Source organism: Hyaena hyaena, unplaced genomic scaffold (assembly GCF_003009895.1).
Source record: "Hyaena hyaena isolate Hyena2069 unplaced genomic scaffold, ASM300989v1 scaffold_1521, whole genome shotgun sequence".
Classification (NCBI taxonomy): Eukaryota; Metazoa; Chordata; class Mammalia; order Carnivora; family Hyaenidae; genus Hyaena; species Hyaena hyaena.
In genome coordinates this window covers 195,065-216,702 of record NW_024082155.1, presented here as the reverse complement: position 1 = coordinate 216,702, position 21,638 = coordinate 195,065, and the positions used below count along the sequence as shown (strand labels likewise).

The window sequence follows — 21,638 nt, the reverse complement described above, 5'->3', positions numbered from 1 at the left end:
ATATTTTATGTGCATATGTAAAATAGAGTTATGATATTGGCTCAGATACTTATTTTAAAAAGTTTTATATGAACATTAATATATGTTGGTACTTTTGAAAGTGGTACAAATCATGGAACAATTCTGTACACTGGAAGATTTATAACATTCATCATCCACCACTCACCTGCTAAATGACAGCTGTTTGAAACAACTGTACTAAATACTAGAATGACCCTAGAAATTTCCAAAATATCCCCACAAGGCAAGAGCATCTCTTTGAAAATCACTGAACTAAATAAATTTCTCCAGTTTACTAAACCACTCCTCCAATCTTGTATAAATATGTGGAACATTTTGTCATTCTAATTGATAGTATGCATTTAAATGCTGGTACGCATGTATATATGGATGCCCAGTGTGAAGATAAATTACTATTAAATTGAAAGCTTGAAAGTGACAAGTACATCAGTTTTGTTAAAAAAAAAAAAAGGAAAATTATAGCGGCCCAGATATATATTATTTATAATTTATACTTTTTATTATTTATAATTTTAAATGTTCTTATAATTTCATAGTACTTTTACTTTGAGAAAATAAATTGGACAAAAAGATTTCATGAATGTATTACTAACTTTATTACTAAATAATCCAATTTGAATTATACTTAAGTTTGAAACAAGTAATGATATGCTTGAAAAAAACAAAGCAAAACATGTCAGTTGAAAATACGGCCTCGTTTATAAATATTGTGATTTAAATTCTTTCATCATTTAGTTTTTTTAGTGCAAAAGTATTCTGGGAAGAGAAGAAATTAAATATATCACTCTACTTATTTCCCTAAGACTATGATCCATATACCTTATATACAGTGGATGCTCCATTAATATTGCTTGACTATATAGCCATCAAATGTATTTTAAAATTGAATTATGCTCAAGAGAAAGGTCATCTTAAAGGTTCTGAATAAACAGCTTCATGAAATTCCAAGTCTTAGAAGATAATTTGAAAAGTAATGCAAAAAGGTTAGACCTATAAAAAGCTATTTAGATATAATGAAGTAAAATAAAAAATCTGGCCCAGGTAGCACAAAATCATATAACATGCATACATTTTTATTGTTTGACATATGAAATTAAAGCATGAAAAGCCATAAAGCCTGAGGCTATAATACAGTCAAACTTTGACTTTATATCATAACATATGCATTGGTTTGCACCTTAAAAAAAAAGAAAAGAAAGAAAGACACATGGGAGATAATTGCATATACATTAGCTAAGTTTCAACTCATATTATAGTTGAAACTTAATTATACAAGTGTGCCTCCTTTAATGAAGTTTATTATAATTAATTTTTGACATGGATACAGAAACTGCAATGATATCTACTTTAGAATTGATGTCATAAATGAATTAATGACCTCTATATCATTTTACTTCATAGTTCAGAGAAGCAAGGTTATCTCATTGTCCAGGGCACAATAAAAAGGAAAAACAAAACAAAGGGTTTTAAACAACAACTGTAAATATATATTTACATAAATATTTTTATATATCCATATTTAATGTATATTACATTTTACATTATATTAATTTATGTGTATTAATATATATAAACACAGTAGACAGAAGATTCAGCCACTAGAGAAATGTGGTTTACTGGTTGCAAAACTAACCATAAACAAAAAACACATACATACATGCACACATACGGTAAGCGATATTTATGTACATTTCAGTTTTTTGTTTGTTTTTTTCTGAAACTAAAATGTAATAAAACTTTCCTGGAAGCCAGAAAAGTTTTCATGGCACATCCAAATATTAAAAATAAACAGAAAACAAGATATTCAATTTCTTTTTAAAAAAGCCATCAACATCATGGCAAACATTAAAATAGTCTTAGAAATTAATAATCATCAGACTTCCTAGTTCAGAAGCGACTTAAGAAAACTCTCATCAAAATATATTTCTGTGGCATATTCACCTAAAGCTGTATTTATGTAAGCCACCTAATGCTACAGAAATGGGTTTTAAAACTATACTTGATTTCATCATAGACTTTTAGATTTTCCACTTTAAAACAGAACTTTTGCTTATAACTGAAAAATAGTGTTTTGCTTATATTTAGCATTACTTGCATAATGTGAAATTTTAAAAAATAGCTCATTAAAGAAACAAGTTTATTTTAAAGTTCCCAGAAAGGCCAGAAAATTCATTGCTATAACACAAATTAATCGTATATTTGGAAAGTGGAAATAATAGTCATTTTAGCAATTTAAAAAGGTATTTACTTTCTAAATGATATAAGATAAGCATGAGATATGTTTTCCTCATAGAACCCCTCCCTAAGGAATGTGGTATAAACGTCAAGACAAGGGAAGGCAACCTGGGTATGTGTACCTGTGAGACATTCCTTGACTCTGTAACATAGACCACCTATTCATATGGGAAGTTACCATATAAGGAGCAAAAATTACACAAAGGGCAAGCCCCCACTATGTTCAGGACTCAGCCTTTTGGATCTTAGCCCACTGAGCCTGTGGCTGGCACAAATAAAACTGCTTCCTGGAAAGAAAACCTTGATGTCCCAACTTGCTGTGTGTGACTCATGCTACATTTCATGGGGGCTCACCTGGGACACGGAGATGGTGTTTCACCTCCCTTTTCACCAGGGTACAAACCTTGAACCTCGGGGCACCAAGAGAGGCGACCTCACCTGTTAATAGTGAACTGCTTCATCCATAGGAGCCTGGCCTCTCCTGGGGTCAGGGAAAAAAACTGTGAGGCCCAGGAACCAGTTGGTTCAGGGAGTGCCACCTGTAAGACTGGTAAGAACCTGGGTTCCTTTTGGTAGACCTGCCCCTAAGAGGCAGAAGAGGAGCCTGATCACCTCCCAGATTTGCCCGAGTAGTTCCATAAGGAATGAAACTGCAACTCCAAGGTTCTGGGCAATGGGTGCTGGGTAGCTGGTTGGAGTCACTGTGTGACTGTGTGTGAATGAGATGGACAGAGAAAAGGCTCCACCTGGACCTGAGCAATGGGTCAAAGCAACTGTTGAGTCCTGATCTTCAGTGGTTCTATGGTAGCCTCCTATAGCTTAGGGTGATGTCAGACTTCCTTGGGAGTCTGATTCAGGTCAAGGCTTGATACTGAACCCACCAATGCTAAGAGGCATCTGAAATATCTCCGAGGGGAGAGTGGCTGGAAATGGAGGAAGGGAGTATGCATCCTCAAGAACTTAGTCCCTCACTTCCCCCTGTTTCCTCTCTTGTGCATGAAAGTTGTGCATTACGGGGAGGAAATGGGTGGAAAGCAGAGTAAACTGATTTTCCTAGACTTTATGTTAAGGAATTTCATAAAGAGATATTCAGGAGATTATGGTGTGAAATTAACTCCCGGAATGCTCTGGACATTCTGTGAAATTGATTGGGCATCTTTCAGGGTGGGTTGCCCCCCCCAAGGGCTCACTTGGTTTGGAACTAGTTGGTCAAATGTTCGGGGTTGTTGTGGGGGAATCAGGCCATGCGGACCAATCTCCTTACATTGACTGTTGGCATGAATTGATCCTACCTCGGTAACTTTGGCTAAAAGTCTATATTGAAGAGAACTGTGCAATTATGATGGCTCATGTCATGGCTTCCTCCAAATGCCAGCCCCAAACTGAAAAACCCATACTATTGAGGGAACTTGAGAGGACCCCACTGTCATATGCCCCACTGCACCCCCTCACTGCCACTTGTGCCTCTATCAACCCTAGCTGCTGAAACTCCACTGGGGCCTGCCCCAAGTCCCAAGGCCTCGCCACCTCTAGCACTACAGCCTTCTCCAGATGTGACAGACTCATCTGGACCACCAGTCCTAACCCCATAGATCCCTCCTGGAAGGTAATTAGAAGATCAGGCCATCAGAGACACTCCCTCCCTGCAGCAACACCAGGGAGTCCTACATATGTCACTGAGGAAAACTAGAGGACCAATCTGGAGGTGCATTCTTGATCCATCAACACCGCGTAAGCTGACCATATGGAAGAAGCAATCGACCCTCTGGGAAACAGGGGCCCTGCTTTAGTCACTATGGAAGCTGACTAATCTATGCATGGCAGAAGCCTGAGGAATCGACGGTCTGGTGGGACAAATAGACTGTTCTTATTTTCCATATCTGTTTTCTTACTTTGATGCACTGTCACCCCTTGTTTCTTGCTGTTATTGTGGTTCTTGCTCTACTTTTCACCATAGGATTGGCAGAGGCTGCACCTGTCAGCTGGAAGTGTGGTGGTAGGTTTCTGTAAGCATTCACCTCTCCTTTGTGGATAGGATACTTTGTTGGTATTGGTTGCTTCTAATCTGGACCCCTTCTGTAAACCTAGATTACTCATCATGTGACCCCATGTATTTGCATAACCAGGTCACACCAAGGAGTCACTTAGACCTTACTATACCATACACACTCATCATGCCAAGAAAAAGTCTGGGAGACCTGCAGACACGAAAAGACCACCTATTATATATGCCAAGGAGAGAGTCAATACACTTGCTTTGACCCACAATACTCCTCCAGTGAAGATTGGCTAGAAGTCCGATCCTTCCAAAAGGTGGGGAATTTGGTCCGCCAGAGACAAATTACTAACCCAAAATGACCCATGACAATGCTGTTTGACGTATGTGCAGTTATAGGTATTGGCCCAGAGGCATCTGCCATACAAAAAAGCAGGCACTTGTCAAAGAGGGCCCAAGGAATCTTGAAATACTGTGCAGAGGCTTAGATTGGGAGTAGGAATACTGACTCAATGACAAATCCATGTGTGAGGAAAACAGTTTCTACGCCTATACACCTGAGTTTTTATGCCCTAGCTGGAGATATGTTTCATGGGATACTTGGAAAAAAGAAGGCACAACATCAGTCGTTCAGAAGGGAACTGCTATTTCAGGTTGTCAATCAAAGGCCTGGAACCCTGTTTACCATCAATAACCCAGGATATTCCAAATGGCAATGAGGCACCCAAATTGGCATCTGGATCCATGGGCAAGGCATAGACCCCAGGGACTGTGCTATATTTCAAGAGGGTCAGTACCACTCATAAAACCATGTCCCATCAAGTCTTCCACCACTTCTATGAAGAAATAAAAAGTAGCCCCCTCCCATTTCAATCACAGCAAGGAACTTGTTTCTACCCTTAGCAGAGACTATAGCCCAGACTCTGAAGATCTCTTCTTGCTATGTTTGCAGGTGAACCAACATGGGGTATCAATGGCCATGGGAGGCTAGAGAATTAGATCCCCACAAACCCTATAATAGAACAAAATACTCCAGTCCTACTACTGGGGTTTAGCTCCTCAAAACCTCATTTATTGGAAAAAACTGCCTTGCCCAATGAGAAGAAAGTTCACCATCTCTGTTGGAAGCTTAACTTGCCTAGGCCAAAGATTTTATAATTCAACTCCCCGGAAATCCAATGGTGGGAGTTCCCAGAGCACCGTGAGCCAGATCCCCAACCCTTACCTAACTTCTCTCATCTCTGAGAGGACTGGGACAGTGTTGAGACAGCCACTGAATGGAGGGGCCCAGGTGGACTATACGGGATACGTGGAAGGACAGCCTATACAGGACTTCCCTCAGGCTGGTCAGGGTCATGTGTAGGACAGCCATGCATCCATCTTTCTTCCTACTCCCACTTTCCAGAGGGGAACACACGTGAGTCCAGGTGTATGGGGACAGGAAGACTCAAAGGAAACAACATGCTCTACAAATTGGCAATTGGAAAGATGATGAATGGCCTCCTGAGCATAAAATCCAATATTATGGCCCTGCCATCTGGGCAGAGGATGGGTCCTAGGGCTACCTGTACTCCCAATTATATGCTAAACCGCATAATCAGACTATAAGCAGTTGTAGAAGTTATAACCAATGAAACTACCAGAACTCTTAACTTACTAGACAATCAGCAAACCCAAATGTGCAATGCTATCTATCAAAATCACTTGGCCGTAGGTTGCTTGTTTGCTTCTGAGGGAGGAATTTGTGTAAAGTTTGAACTGAGCAACTGCTGCCTACAGTAAGTGATGAAGGAAAAGCCATAGGGGAGATCACAGATTCAATTAGAAAGGTTGCTCATATCACAGTCCAGATCTGGAAAAATTAGTACCCTGGGGAGTTCTTTGGAAGATGGTTTTCAACTCTCAGGGGATTCAAAACCCTCATAGATATTATCCTCTTGAATTTTGGAGTTTGATTAATCCTACTTTGTCTAGCTCCCCTGATTATACAGTCTGTCTCCAGCCTCAAAGAGGTATTGGTTGAAAGGAAAACAGCCACACATGTGAAGATGTTATGGAAATATAAACTTCTAAACCAAGATGATGCTCTGACCCAAAAAGGGAGTCCAAGCATCAGAGGGAAGAATGTGGTAGAGCATTTCCCTAAGGAAAACCTCAAGATAAGGGAAGGCAACCCGGCAATGTGGGCAGGTGTGGTATTCCTCACGACTCTGTAACAGAGACTGCCCATTCAGACTGTACCTTACCAGATATGAAAAAAAAAAGAAACAACCATTGTACAAAAGGCTACTTCTCACTGCACCTGGGAGTCATCCTTTTGGGTCTTAGCCTGCTGAACTCGTGCTGGCATGAATAAAAGCTGTGTCCTGGAAAGTAAAGCCTTGGTGTCCCAAATCTCTGTTTGTGACTCACCACTACATTCTGGGAGAATATGAATTTATGTATGCATAGTTACATTATGTGGTCAGGTATCAGATATCATTTCCACAACATTTTGCACAGTATTTTCCAATTAAGAAGTATTCAATAAATGTTTAATGAATGTATGAATGAATCAATTTCATTTTGTAATGATATTTCTGATAGCAAGTAAGGATTGGTGGCTTGGGCATAAATTTAAACTTCATAAATGGTTGAAGTTATGAACACTTTACAGTCAGGGGCTGGAGTTGTAAAGTTACTATCCCTAAACTCTAAACTATGCTAAGTCCAGAGTGACAAAATGGCTGGAGATTTTTTTTTCCCTATTAATATTTTCCAAATTCCCAGAAAATGTTTTTGCACATTCTAGGGCAAAAATGTGGTAATACTCAAAACTGTGTAAAATACTTCATTTACATTATGCCCTTTAAGCTGCGGTCATATAAAATATACTTCAACAGAAAAATGTTTATGATTATCAACTATTAGCTGACATTACTATTGTTCTTGTTAATATATTTCATCATAAAGAAATCCCTACATTTAATATTATTACAGTATTATCATTGTTTTGCTTTAAAAGTTGTATCTTGTGTGGCACCTGCATAGCTTAGTCGGTTAAGTGGCTGACTTCAACTCAGGACATGATCTTGCGGTTCATGGGTTTGAGCCCTGCATTGGACTCTGGGCTGACAGCTCAGAGCCTGGAGCCCACTTCAGATTTTTTTTTCTTAGATTTTTTTAAAAAAAATGTTTCATTTATTTCTGAGGGGTGAGGGGAGAGAGAGAGAGACAGCATGAGCAGGGAAGGGTCAGATAGAGAGGGAGATACAGAATCTGAAGCAGGCTCCAGGCTCTGAGATAGCTGTCAGTACAGAGTCCAACCCAGGGCTCATACCCACAAACTGTGAGATCATGACCTAAGCTGAAGCTGGATGCTTAACTGACTGAGCCACCCAGGCGTCCCTGCCTGCTTCAGATTCTGTGTCTCCTTCTCTCTTTGCCCTTCTCCTGCTCACACTCTCTCTGTCTCTCAAAAATAGATATTTAAAAAAAAAATTTAAGTTGTATCTTGTGAGTTTCATTTTAAAAGTTTTGCATCCCAAAACCTCAAAATATCATTCTTTTCTTTTTAAGGAAATTTGTTATTATTTATTTATTTATTTATTTATTTATTTTTAAGTTTGTTTTTTTTTTCTGTTTTTGAGAGAGAGAGAGAATGAGAGAGCACACAAGTAGGAGAGGAGATGAGAGGGAAGGGGACAGAGGAACTAAAGTTGGCTTCATGCTGACAGCAGAAAGCCCAATGGAGGGCTTGAACTCATGAAACACAAGATCATGATCTGAGCTGAAGTCAGATGCTTAACCTACTAAGCTATCCAGGTGTCCTTCAAAAATATTTTTTACATTTCTTTCAGCTACATTGTAATTTTGCCTTTTACTTTAAGTTTCTGAACACATTCAAAGTCTGCTCACACATAAATATAAGGCTGCAATCCAGTTTCATTTATGTTCTTCTAAGTGAACCACTTTTCTAACCCTTTCTATTAAAGAATCCTGCTGGGGCACCTGGATGGCTCAGTTGTTTAAGCATCACAATCTTGATTTTGGCTCAGGTTATGATCTCACCATTTGTGAGACTGAGCTCCACCTCAGACTCTGGGCTGACAGCACGGAACCTGCTTGGGATTCTCTCTTTCAAAATAAATAAACAAATAAACTTAAAAAAAAAGAACCCTGTTGTATTCCCATTAAATTATAGGAAAATTCTCACATATCAAATCTTGTATGTACATGAGTTGATCTCAAAGCTCTTGGTTGGCCCAATGTTTTTACAGTGGCATCATATGGATTTTATAGTTATCATAACAGATGGTTCATAATGTCCCCCACGATTACTCTTCCTTTTTAAAGATGACTCAGCTATTTATAAAATACTATTATTTTATATAGTTTTTTGAACTTATTAATTTCTAAAATTAAGCAACATTTTTGGTACAGCATTCAATGTGTGAATTAACCTCTTAAATTGGTATCCTGGTTGGATTAGGTATAATACCTAAATCCATAGATTACATCCTAATGTGTTCAGGACATCTATTATTTTCTCTTTTTAACTGAAGTTAGTTGTATAATAGACCTTTTAAAACAGAATCTAAGCATATTTTGCAAGTTAATTCTAAGATTTTTCATGTCTTGCCTTTATAGTAGGTATCAATTAACTAATAATTTCTAGATTTTGTGGCTGATATAAACTGTTAATTTCATATGAAATACTTGTATTTGCAAACTTTGCTAAGCTCTATTTTAGTATTAATTATGAAACAATATAAAAAGCCATTACAGTAGTGATCATTTTAACTGCAAAGATTCTAAAATTTTCTAGATATCAAAATTTTTTTTAGCATAAACAGAAATATAAAGTCAGGGAAATATGGAGTTATATCACAGAACAAAAAATAATTTTAATAAGTAAAAAAATTCCTGAAAATCACTGTTTTGCTAAACAACTGTTTATTTAGTTCTACTTCATGTGGCATTGTGACTGACTTCTTCCCCATACCATAAGGCTTTTAAGGTGCATCCATGTTGTGGCCATTTATTAGTTATCTATTCTTTTTCATTATTGAATCATATTCCATTGTATAAATATAACACATTTTATTTATCCATTCATTATCAGATGATGAACATTTGGGTTATTTCAACTTTTTGATCTTGTGAATATGACCTTACAAACACTAATGCACAAGTGTTTGTGAGGACATGCGTTTATCTTCATTCTTCTTGAGCCTATGCTAGAAATAGATTTGCTTAGTCATATAAAAAATTCATAAGTAACCTTTTGGAAAAGCAGACAGCTTCTTTTTCAATGCACACACATCCACCCTTTTACATTCCACCAGCAGTGTGAAAGGGTTACAATTTCTCCAAACCCTCACCAACACCAATACTTGTTATTAATCCTTCTTTTTGATTATGTCATGTATATTAGCAGATATAAACTGTTGTTATTATTTCCATTTCCATTTATAGTCTTCTTTATTATTAAACATTATGTACTTATGTTTCCTTCTCCTACCCTCTCCTTCTTCTCCTTTCCCTTGTTATCTTTGTTCTTGTTCCCCTTCTTCTTCATTCCTCCTCCTCCTCCTCCCCTCCCTCCTCCTTCTTCAGTATTCTTTATCAGGTTGAAGAAGCTCCATTGTATTTTCATTTCTTGATTGTTTTTATTATGAAGGGATGTTAGGTTCTTAAAATTTCTTCTTTTCCCTACTGCAACTATTGGAAATATCATGTGTTTCCTTTATTCTATTAATATGGTATATTACACTAATTGATTTTAGCATCTTAAAACAATCTTATGTTCCTGTGATAAATTCTCCATGGTTGTGATGTATAATCTTTTTTTATATGTTGCTGCATTTGTTTTGCTATAACTGTACTGAAGGGTTTTATGTTTAGATTGATAAGACATATTGGTCTGTAGCTTTCTTTTCTTGTGATGTCTTTGGTTTTATTATCATTGTAATAATGGTCTAGTTGAATAAGTTTAAATATGTGTCCTCCTCATTTAGTGTTTGGAGTATTTGTGAGTAATTCCTATTAATTCTGCTTCAATGTTTGCTAGTATTCCCCAATGAAACCATTTAGACCTGCACATTTCTTAGTGTGAATTTTTGTTGAATTACTAACTGAATCTTTTTACTTGTAATAGATATATTTCTTTTCTTTTCTTTTTTTTTTTTATGTTTTATTTATTTCTGAAAGAGAGAGACAGCGTGAGCAGGGGAGGGTCAGAAAGAAAGGGAGACACAGAATCCGAAACAGGCTCCAGGATCTGAGCTGGCTGTCAGCACAGAGCCTGAGGCAGGGCTCAAACCCACGAACCGTGTGATCATGACCTGAGCACAAGTCGGACGCTTAACCAACTGAGCCACCCAGGCGCCCCTAGATATATTTCTTTTCAATCAGTTCTAATAGTTTGTATTTTTCTGGGAATGCCCCCATTTCCTCACAGTTACCTACATTTTTGTATACACAGTTGTTCATAGTGTTTTCTTATAATCCTTTTACTTCATTTAATTTAGGTAATGTTTTATCTCTCTTGATTTTAGTAATTTAATTCTTCTCTCTGTTTTTCTTGGTTAGTAAAGTAAGGCATATACATTTTGTCAATGCTTTCAAAAACGGACTTTTGGTTTTGTTGACATTCTCTATTATTTATCTATATTTGATTTCATTAATTTCACTCTACAGTTTATGATTTTGTTCCTTTGGCTTGCTTTAGATTTGATTTTCTCCTTTTCCATTATGTTAAGGGGGAAGTTTAGAATATTGTTTGAGATATTGTTTTTAACATAAGCATTTATAGCCATAATTTTTATTCTAAATGCTATCTCGCCAGAGCACCTGAGTGGTTCAGTCATTTAAGTGTCCAACTCTTGATTTTGGTTCAGGTCATGATCTCACAGTTTGTGAGATTGAGCCTTGCATAGGGCTCCATGCTTACAGCATTGTGCCTGCTTGGGATTCTCTCTCTCCTTTCTCTACCCCTACTCCATTTGCTTGCACACACACTCTCTCTCTCTCAAAGCAAATAAATAAACTGAAAAAAAAAATAAATGCTGCATTGCCTATATCCCATGAATTTTAGCATGCCATATCTTTATTTTAATTAATCTCAAATGATTTTCTATATTCCTTGTATTTTTTTTTGATTCATTGATTTATGTGTACTATGTTATTTAATTTTCATATATTGATGAATTTACTGAATTGCTTATTGTTTTGGATTCCTAATTTCATTCCATGTGGTCAAAAAATACTTATTTTTTATTATTGTAATCCTTTTAAATATACTGCAGCTTGTACTAACATCTTGGAAAATGTTCAATGTGCTTTAGAGAAGACTGCCATTCTGCTGCCGCTGAATAGAGTATTCTATAGGTGTCTACTAGTTTTATTTGATCTGTAGCGTTCTTCAATTTTATGTATTTGTTTGTCTATGAAATGTCACATCCACTACTTAAAGTGGAGTATTGGAGTTTCCAACCATTATTGTTGAATTCACCATTTCTTTCTTCAATTCTGTCAGTTTTTGGTTTATATATTTTGAATTTTATAAATTTTGAATTTGCATATATTTTTATAATTACTACATCTTCTCGTGAATTGATTCTTTTATAATTATAAAAATGTTTTCTCAATAATCATTTTTTTCTTTTAAGGTCTATTTTGGTCTGATATTACTATAGATACCCAAGGTTTCAATGATTGCTGATTGAATGATATATATATTTTTTATCCTTTTACTTTCAATCCATTTGTACATTTAAATGTAGAATGTGTCTCCTATACATGATATATACTACGTTTATCCAAAAATTATCTAACTTGAAAATCTTTGCCTTAATTGGATTTTTAATCAATTTTATTTTAATGTTATTATTAATATAGTTGGATTTATTTATGTCTCCCATTCTACTTTTTGTTATCCATATATCTCATGTCGTTTTTATATCTCCATTCTGATACTACTTACTTTTGTATTAAGTAAATATTTTCTAGGGAAAATTTTTAGTATCTATAATGCTGTTTTTACTACATTATTTGAGTTATTTTCTTAATTGTTGCTCTGGGATTTACCATATATACCTTAACATATCAGGTCTACCATATATTTAATCTATCACAGACACTAATTTAATATTTGTGTGATATAGAAAAATTATTAATATATGTCTTTCTCTAGTACCCTCTTTTTTGTGCTAATGTTGTTATACATAATAGAATAGGATCAACATTACATAAATAATATAATAATTGTATATTTATATGTTTGAGATATAAATACCAATCATTTTAAACAAAATATTATTATTAGTTACTATAAAATAATTCAGGAAGTTAATGTAAAAACACAGGAAATAGTAAGTATTGGATGTGGAGAAAAAGGAACACTCATTTAACTGCTGGTGGGAGTGAAAACTGGTGCAGACAGTTTGCAAAACAGTATGGAAGTTGCTCAAAAACTTAAAAATAGAATTACCATATGATCCAGTAATTCCACTATTGTATACTTACCCAAAGAAAACAAAAACACTAATTCAAAAAGATATATGGACCCCTATGTTTATTACAGCATTATTTACAATAGCCAAGATATGTAAGCAAACCAAGTGTCCATTGATAGATAGATAGATAATGAAGATGTGACATATTGATATATAGATATCTATATATGTACATAGATATAGATATATATAGAGAGAGAGAGATCTCATAATATTACTGAGAGATAAAAAAAGAATGAAATTTTGCCATTTACAACAATGTGGATGGACCTAGAAGGTATAATGGTAAGAGAAACAAATCAGTGAGAGAAATACAAATACCATATTATCTTGCATATGGATTTTAAGAAACAAACAAAATAAAAAGCAGCAAACAACAACAGGGGCATCTGGGGGCTCAGTCAGTTAAGTTTCTGACTCTTGATTTCTGCTCAGGTCATGATCTCACAGTTCCTGAGTTTGAGCCCCATGTCAGACTCTGCGCTGACAGCCCAGAGCCTATTTGGAATTCTCTCTCTCTCCGTCTTCCCTTCTACCATCTTCTCTTTCTCTCAAAATAAATAAACAAACATTTTTTACAAAGGGACAAACAACACCACCACCCCCAACAAAACTCTTAAATATAGAGAATAAACTTGTGTTGGCCAGAAGGGAGGTGGGGGAAAGGGGACTTAGGTGAAATTCATAAACATAATTGAGTATACTTTTCTTGGTGAGTACTTAGAAATGTATAGAATTGTTGAATCATTTAAAAAAATCAATTATGGCTAATCAGTACAATTATAACTTTTTGATAATTAGATGATATGCTTTGTTCAAATAATTTATAAATACCTGGATCTATTAATTTCATCTTTATAAGTAACTTCATGTTGACACCCACTTTCTTGATAATCAGTTGTATTTTCCAGAGACATTTTGCCAGGCCATCTTGGTATACACAAACACCAATATCCCTTACTGCCTTCTTCAGTCAAACAATTGCATTCATTTGCATGCACCTATAAAATATTTTAAAAAAAGAGTTTGGCAAATGTCCATCACATGAAAATATTACAATCATCTCAAAGTTTGAATTTCATGCTTTCTTTTATGTATTAAATTCATGTATTCCTTTAGCAAAGGTAAAATAAACTCAGTTTTGATTTATATCAAAATCAGTTTTAAAAAGCCATATTAAGTTTATTTATAACATGAATATATATTTTGTAAAAAGCAAAATAAATCAATATCAATTATCCAAATGTTTTAAAATATCTTAATGTAATTTGTAAAAACTTTATAGATATAGCTTCCATGTTAACTGATATGGTGGAGATAGCGTTATACTGATAACCAGATCTATGGAAAACCTGTTTTCTGTATCCCTAGTTTTCTCTCCTTGAGTGACTTACTAGATTCACCTGACTATAACATTTTAATACATCCTTATTAAAAATGAATTTTAAAAAATCTTGAACACATCCTTATTTCATATATGCATGGAATTCATACTTTTGCCTGTTAAAAAATATATTTCATTTTAACCATTTCAGAGGTCTTCCACAAATATGTCCAGTGTATTTACCAAAAAGGAGTATGTAAAATTTGTTGCCAGAGAAGTGAATCTCTTATGGACAGCTTTAATTCAGGCATATCTTTTCCAAAACTATGTTGTTTATATTTATTTCCCATCAATGGCTATAATGATTAGAAAATTAGTTTCATGGTCTAGTCCTTTGGTGACAGATAAATGATTTATAAACATCTAGTCTCTGCTGGGTAAGAGTCAACTGAGAATCTGTTTCTCTATTTTTCTATTTGGAGCTCAAGTCACTTAACGATTTTTAGTCTACTGGAAAGGAGACCATCTCTTTGACATGGATAGATACAATTTTTTTTTCAAATGCTTTTACCCTTAGCCTATGGCTAAAATATGAAATAAATCTCTAATCTTTCTCTACATTTGTCTGAATGTCTAAGTGTTTATACTTCAGAAAAAGATATTTATCCCTCACTGTTTGAATGTGTGATCATTTTCTATATGCAGAGGGTATTTGTTGTAAATTTTCTTAAATTAAAGAGGTCCTATTAGAATTAGCCTACAAAGTTAAAGTTACATTAGTACTTACATGGCATAATTATTAGCAATTTATGACACTTTTATTATTCTCTCTCCATATATATGTATAATAATATATATGTATATACATATACACACATATTATTAGTTTTATTTTCTGAAATTTGTGATTGCACTTTATCCCCAATTACATTAGTGTGTAGTTATTTTAAAAAGGATATTATAGCTTCATTACTTCAGTAAAATTATCAAGTTAGGAAATTAACTTTTATATGTTTTATAACCAAGAAATTTTATTAAAATTTGTCAAAGTTATAATATACTATATAAAAAATCCAATATACAAATTCTCCTCCTTCAACATGGCTAGAAAATACAAAATACTAAAACTTCAAATTACCCAGAAGTGGAATATACATAAACATAAGTGATTAATGATTTTATTTTTACTCCTTGTTGGTGTACTGTTTTGTAAAGATTGAATTGGACAGTTTAAATGTGCATGCCTTCCATTATCTTATTTACTTTTGAATCCTTTTAGTTGATTTGATTTAATTATGAAAGCAATGCAATTTAATTAATCTTATCCTAAAATCCAATTCCTCTTGTGCTTGGTACACGCACACACATTTTAAAAACTTTCTTGTAAGAAGCTTTACTTTCTTTTGTATTTTTCTTATTTTCTTAAAGTTTTTATTTCATTTCCAGCTGGTTAACATACAGCATTGTATTAGTTTCATGTGTACAATATAGTAGGAGGGGAGGATCCAAGATGGCAGAACAACATGGAAGTTTTTTTTTTCCATCTTACATCCATGAAATACAGCCAGATCAACACTAAACCATCCTGCACACCTAGAAAACTGATTTGAGGGGTAACATAACAATCTGCACAACCTGAACCACAGAACTCAGTAGGTACGTGGTATGGAGAGGTGAACTAGGGGAAAGAGAAACTGAGGAGGGCAGAGAATTATTTTCCTTCCAGAGAGAGGACAGAGGTGGGAGGAGAGTATGGGAAAAGCACCCACTCCCAAAAGCAGCTGGAGAGAAAGTGGAAAAGTGGAAACAGCCACAGGTCTTGGACTAACAACAGAGAAAGGAGAAAGGAGAGGGTTTAAATTCCATTAAGACTCTATATGGAGCACAGTCTGAAACTCCACAGCTCAATACCTGGTGGTGCTGTGGTGGGAAGGGTAAAGCCCCAGGAGCAGGGTGGGATCCTGGAGATTCTAGGGCCACCTGGAGAGAAGATGTTCCACTGCTGGAAGGACATTTGGTAAGAGGCTGTGTGTCCACCCAGCCCCAGCAGACCCCAGAGAATACCTACATTCTCTGGTGCTGGTAAAAGGTCTTTAAGGGTGAAGTCTGGTCTCAGATGTGTATTGTGATTTTTCATAATCCCTGAAAAGCTGCTGCTGCACAATTGCATGAGCTTTTTCTGGGGTTGGCAGCACCCAGCTGCAGTCTCTGGGCATCAGCAGCAGCATGATGGTCCTGTGAAGGTTCCTGGGTGTTGCTGGCACCTGGCCATTACTTGGGAAACTCTCTCAAGAGTGTCAAAGCCACAGTCCCTCAGAAGTGAGGGAAACACAGTCACATCTGAAATAAAACTCAGGAGGGAGGTGGCACCTGGCAACCTGATGGCTTGGTCAAAGTGTAAAAGCAGGGAGTGGATGGAAGCTGGAAACAAAGGATAGGTTCCCGATTCCTGGTCAGGGAGAGCACAGAGTTCCCATACTAGAGACTGGGTAACTGGGTGATGCATTTTCAACCCTCTTGTGCATGAGCATACACACGTACAGGCACCAGAGCAATTCACCCCAGTAAGCTAAGCAGCACCGTGAATGGAGCCTGTACAGTAAGCTCTGCCCAATGGGGGGCAAACCTCGCTCTTCAGGAACCCCACAAATCGCTCCACCTGATTAGTTTACAAACTATAAAGTGCTTCATAGTTTGATTTCTGGGGGAAAACGATATAATTTCAATCGTATTTCAGTCTGTTCGCTGGTCCATCTATTCAATTTTCTTTTTTGTTTGTTTGTTTCTTTTCCTTTTCTTGAATACAGAAAGAGAAAAAAAATTTATTTTCAATTTTTATTAAAATATTTTTCTTCATTTTTTTCTACTAGTATTTTTTTTACTATTTTGTAAATTTTTAAAATTCTATCTTACTTCCATCATTCCAATTTAATCTATTTCTTTTTCTCAAATTTCCAAACATTTTTCTTCTTTTTCCTTTTTTCCTCAAATTTATCTCTTTCCTTTCAATAACCAGATCACAGCACACCTAGTATCTAGCATCATTTATTTGATTTTGTGTGTGTGTTGTATTTAATTTTTTAATTTTAATTTTTTACCTTATGAATTCCTTTTCTTCCCTCAAAATGATAAAATGAAACAATTCACCCCAAAAGAAAGAGCAGGAAGAAACGACAGCCAGGGACTTAACCCATGCAGATACAAGCAAGATGTCTGAACCAGAATTTAGAATCACGATAATAACAATACTAGCTGGTGTTGAAAATAGAGTAGAATCTTTTTCCGTGGAGATAAAAGTAGTAAAAGCTGGTCTAGATGAAATAAAATTTGCTATAACTGAGCTTCAGTCTTGAATGGATGCCACGGTGGCAAAGTTGGGTGAGGCAGAGCAGTGAATCAGTGATATAGAGGAAAAAACTTATGGAGAATAATGAAGCAGAAAAAAGGAGACTAAAGCAAAAGAGCACGATTTAAAAATTAGAGAAATCAATGACCCATTAAAAAGGAACAACATCGGAATCATAGGGTCCTAAAAGATGAATAGAGAGGGAAAGGGATAGAAGGCTTATGTGAGCAAATCATAGCGGAAAATTTTCCTGACCTGGGGAAAGACACAGACATCAAAATCCAGGAAGCACAGAGAATTCCCATTAGATTCAACAAAACCCGCCCATCAACAAGGCATATCATAGTCAAATTCACAAAATATTCAAGCAAGAAAAGAATCATGAAAACAGCAGGGAAAAAAGTCTTTAGCCTACAAGAGAAGACAGATCAGGTTTGCAGCAGACCTGTCCATAGAAACTTGGCAGGCCAGAAAGGAGTGGCAGGATATATTCAATGTGTTGAATCAGAAACATATGCAGCCAAGAATTCTTTATCCAGCAAGGTTGTCATTCAAAATGAAGGAGATATTAAAAGTTTCCCTGACAAACAGAAATTAAAGGAGTTTGTGACCACTAAACAGCCTTGCAAGAAATTTTAAGGGGGACACTCTGAGGAGAGAAAAGACAGGAAAAAAAAAAAAAAAGAAGACCAAAAGCAACAAAGACTAGAAAGGACCAGAGAACAGCACCAGAAACTCTACAAGAAACACAATGGCAATAAACTCATGTCTTTCAGTACTCACTCTAAATGTCAATGGACTAAATGCTCCAATCTAAAGAGATAGGGTAACAGAATGGATAAGAAAACAAGATCCATCTATATGCTGTCTGTCTACAAGAGACCCACTTTAGACTTAAAGACACCTTCAGATTGAAAGTAATGGTATGGAGAGCTATCTATCATGCTAATGGTTGACAAATGAAAGCCAGAGTAGCCATACTTATATCAGACAATCTACACTTTAAAATAAAGACTGTAACAAGAGATGAAGAAAGGCATTATATCATAATAAGGGGTCTATCCACAAAGAAGACCTAACAATTGTAAACATTTATGCTCCAAATGTGAGAGAACCCAAATATATAAATCAATTAATCACAAATATAAAGAAACTCATTGATAATAATACCATAATAGTAGGGGCCTTCAACACCCCACTTACAGCAATGGACAGATCATCTAAACAGAAAATCAACAAGGAAACAATGGCTTTCTTTGAATGACACACTGGACCAGATGAACTTAGCAGATATATTCAGAACATTTCATCCTAAAACAGCAGAGCATACATTCTTCTCAAGTGTACGTGGAATGCTCTCCAGAACAGATCACATACTGGAAACCAAATCAGCCCTCAGCAAGTACAAAAGATCAAGAACATACTATGCATATTTTCATACCACAACACTATGAAACATGAAATCAACCCCAAGGAAAAATTTGGATAGATAACAAATAATTGGAGTCTAAATTAATGAATGGGTTAAGCAAGAAGTTAAAGAGGAAATTAGAAAGTGCATGGAGGCAATGAAAATGATAACACCACAGCCCAAAACCTCTGGGATGTAGGAAAGGCAGTCAAAAGAAGGAAGTGCATAGCAATCCAGGCCTTCCTAAAAAAGGAAGAAAGGTCTCAGATATACAACCTAAACTTACACCTTGACAAGCTGGAAAAAGAGCAGCAAATAAAACCCCAAACCATCAGAAGACAGGAAATGTGTACAATATGGTAACAACACTTCCATACATAGCCCTGTGTTCATTACAATAAACTCACCCCTAAATCATCATCACCTGTTTAGCCCATCCCCCCTACCCACCTCCTCTTTGGTAACCATCAGTTTGTTCTCTATAGTTAAGAATCTGTTTGAGGGAGCCTGGGTGGCTCAGTTAGTTAAGCGACTGACTCCTGATTTCAGCTCAAGTTGATTTTGGCTTGGATCATGATCTCATGGTTCCTGAGATCCAGCCTAGCATGGGACTCTGCACTGAGAATGTGGAGCCTGTCTGGGATTCTCTCTCTGCCTCTCCCTCACTGCTCACATGCTCCCTTTTGAAAAGAAAAGAAAAGAAAAGAAAAGAAAAGAAAAGAAAAGAAAAGAAAAGAAATAAAATAAAATAAAGTGAGATAAGATAAAATAAAAAGATAAAATAAAATAAGTAAAATAAAATAAAATTAAAAGCATGCACAGTCTTATTAAAATTTCTTTTAGGGAGTAAATTATATTGGTTTTCAAAATAGTGGAAGACTAGGCTGCACAGTTAATGTAGTCCCTCAGCAAAGAGACATTTTATATGCTTACTCCATTCTTGCTATTCAGACTTTGACCCTATGTCTCTGACAGCAGCTCTGAACTCATTTTCTCCCCTTATAACATCTGCCCCACCTTTCTATTTGGTTATGTTGTTTGTCTCAGGGGCCTAGTCAAAAGTACATATTTTGATCCATTTGGCTCATGCAAATTTTCTAAAAACTAATGATTCTCAAATATTTGGTTTATATAGCTTTTGTTTGTTTTCAACTTCTCCATATAGTTTGGGATGATTCAATACAATATAAGAAGAAAATTAAATGCTACCAACTAAACACAATCAAAGCCTAGAGTCTGTGAATATTTGTGTATGCTTTATTCTCTATTTCTACTGAAAAATACAAAAGAATGCATATTTTACTGTTATGATGAAGAGAAAAATGTCATACACTAAGGAGTTATTTTTAGTTATTATAAATCTAAGTCACTAAATAATATATAATCAAACCTTAGAAAGAAAACAATGTTTTAATAACAAGGAATAATAGTGCAGAATTCAGATTATGACAAACTATTTTTTCCTATAAATATATACTTTTATTTTTTGCTTTATTTTCAAAATAAATTATTTTCAAAATAATTATTTCTGGGATTTAAGGAAATGTGAAAGAACTAAAGAATACTTGGGTAATGAAATTTCCTCAAAATAATATTAAAACAATACTCTCCTTTGTGTGAAGACTATCATATGAACACCTAAATTATATTGAAAGCTTTGTTTAAGACTCTTTTATTATATGTTGAAGATGATTAATTTTTCTTTATTGAAATTATTTACTATATCTAAAAACCATGGCAAGTAATTGCTGCAATTGAAAAATTCTTAATTTGATATTTCAGTGAAATTTCTCACCTTTTCATATAGTCTAGTGTTCTAATAAAATTTTAATTTTCTATATTTAAATTCAGACGTAAGAAAAAGTCTCTCAGAAAATCTTATAATACAGTAAATTATATCAGTGAGTGCATACAAATTTGAATCTATGTTACACAACCAGGGAAAAGATTTATCAATTTTTGAATATGTAGAAAATCAAGAAATCTACTTAAAACAGTTTCTCAACCCTTTGAAATTTTGTGCAAAACACTGTGATTGTGCCTATGTTGTTGTGAGTAAACTGTTTCTAGCCTTCATCAGATTTTCAATGGACTCTGATAAAAAAAGAAAGAATGGCTGAAATCTACTCATGTATGTGTAAGATTAGAGTAACAGAAATTACTCTGGAAAGTTCAGCATTTACATGTATCAATATATGATTAGTATTATATTAATAAATTATATTATGATCAAATTATAATATAATGATTAACTTATAATGATATTACAATTAGTAAGTATATTGATAGTCATTAATAATATTTGTAATTATACAAACACCTAATATTAAAAATGTACATAAAATAGAATAAGATTTTACTCTATTCTTGATAATTAAAGAATGTTTGTTTGATGACGACATGTAATACAGTCATAAATCTGGGCAATAGATGATCTTTTCTTCCCAAGGAGAAAAGAAATAAAACAAAACTTATGGAAATTCTTTTTTTTTTTTTAAAGAGAGAGAAAGAGCTCTGGTGTATACATGCAAGAGCAAACAGGGGAGGGACACAGAGAGAGGGAGAGAGAGATACTTAAGCAGCCTCACACCTAGCATGGAGCCCTGTATGGGCTTTGTCCCACAAGAGTGAGCTCATGACCTGAGCCAAAATCAAGAGTTGGATGCTTAACCGACTGAGACACATAGGTGTCCCAAAACCCACTGAAGTTCCTTTACGTGGGTTCATTATTACTGTTGTAGGCATCTATCACAATACTACATTCAAAATTAACTTTGGTTGGATGTAGTTTAAGCTACATGAAGAAT

General features: G+C 35.1%; 1 protein-coding gene across 1 annotated transcript in view; it reads right to left on the bottom strand.

The window, feature by feature from the left end:
- Positions 1–13,574: 13,574 nt before the first annotated feature.
- LOC120225841 (protein eyes shut homolog) overlaps positions 13,575–21,638 on the bottom strand; it is a 160,414-nt gene continuing 152,350 nt past the window's right edge. The window contains exon 8 of the mRNA XM_039224025.1: positions 13,575–13,751. Coding sequence (XP_039079956.1) covers positions 13,575–13,751 — 177 coding nt within the window. The remainder of the gene's footprint in view (positions 13,752–21,638) is intronic.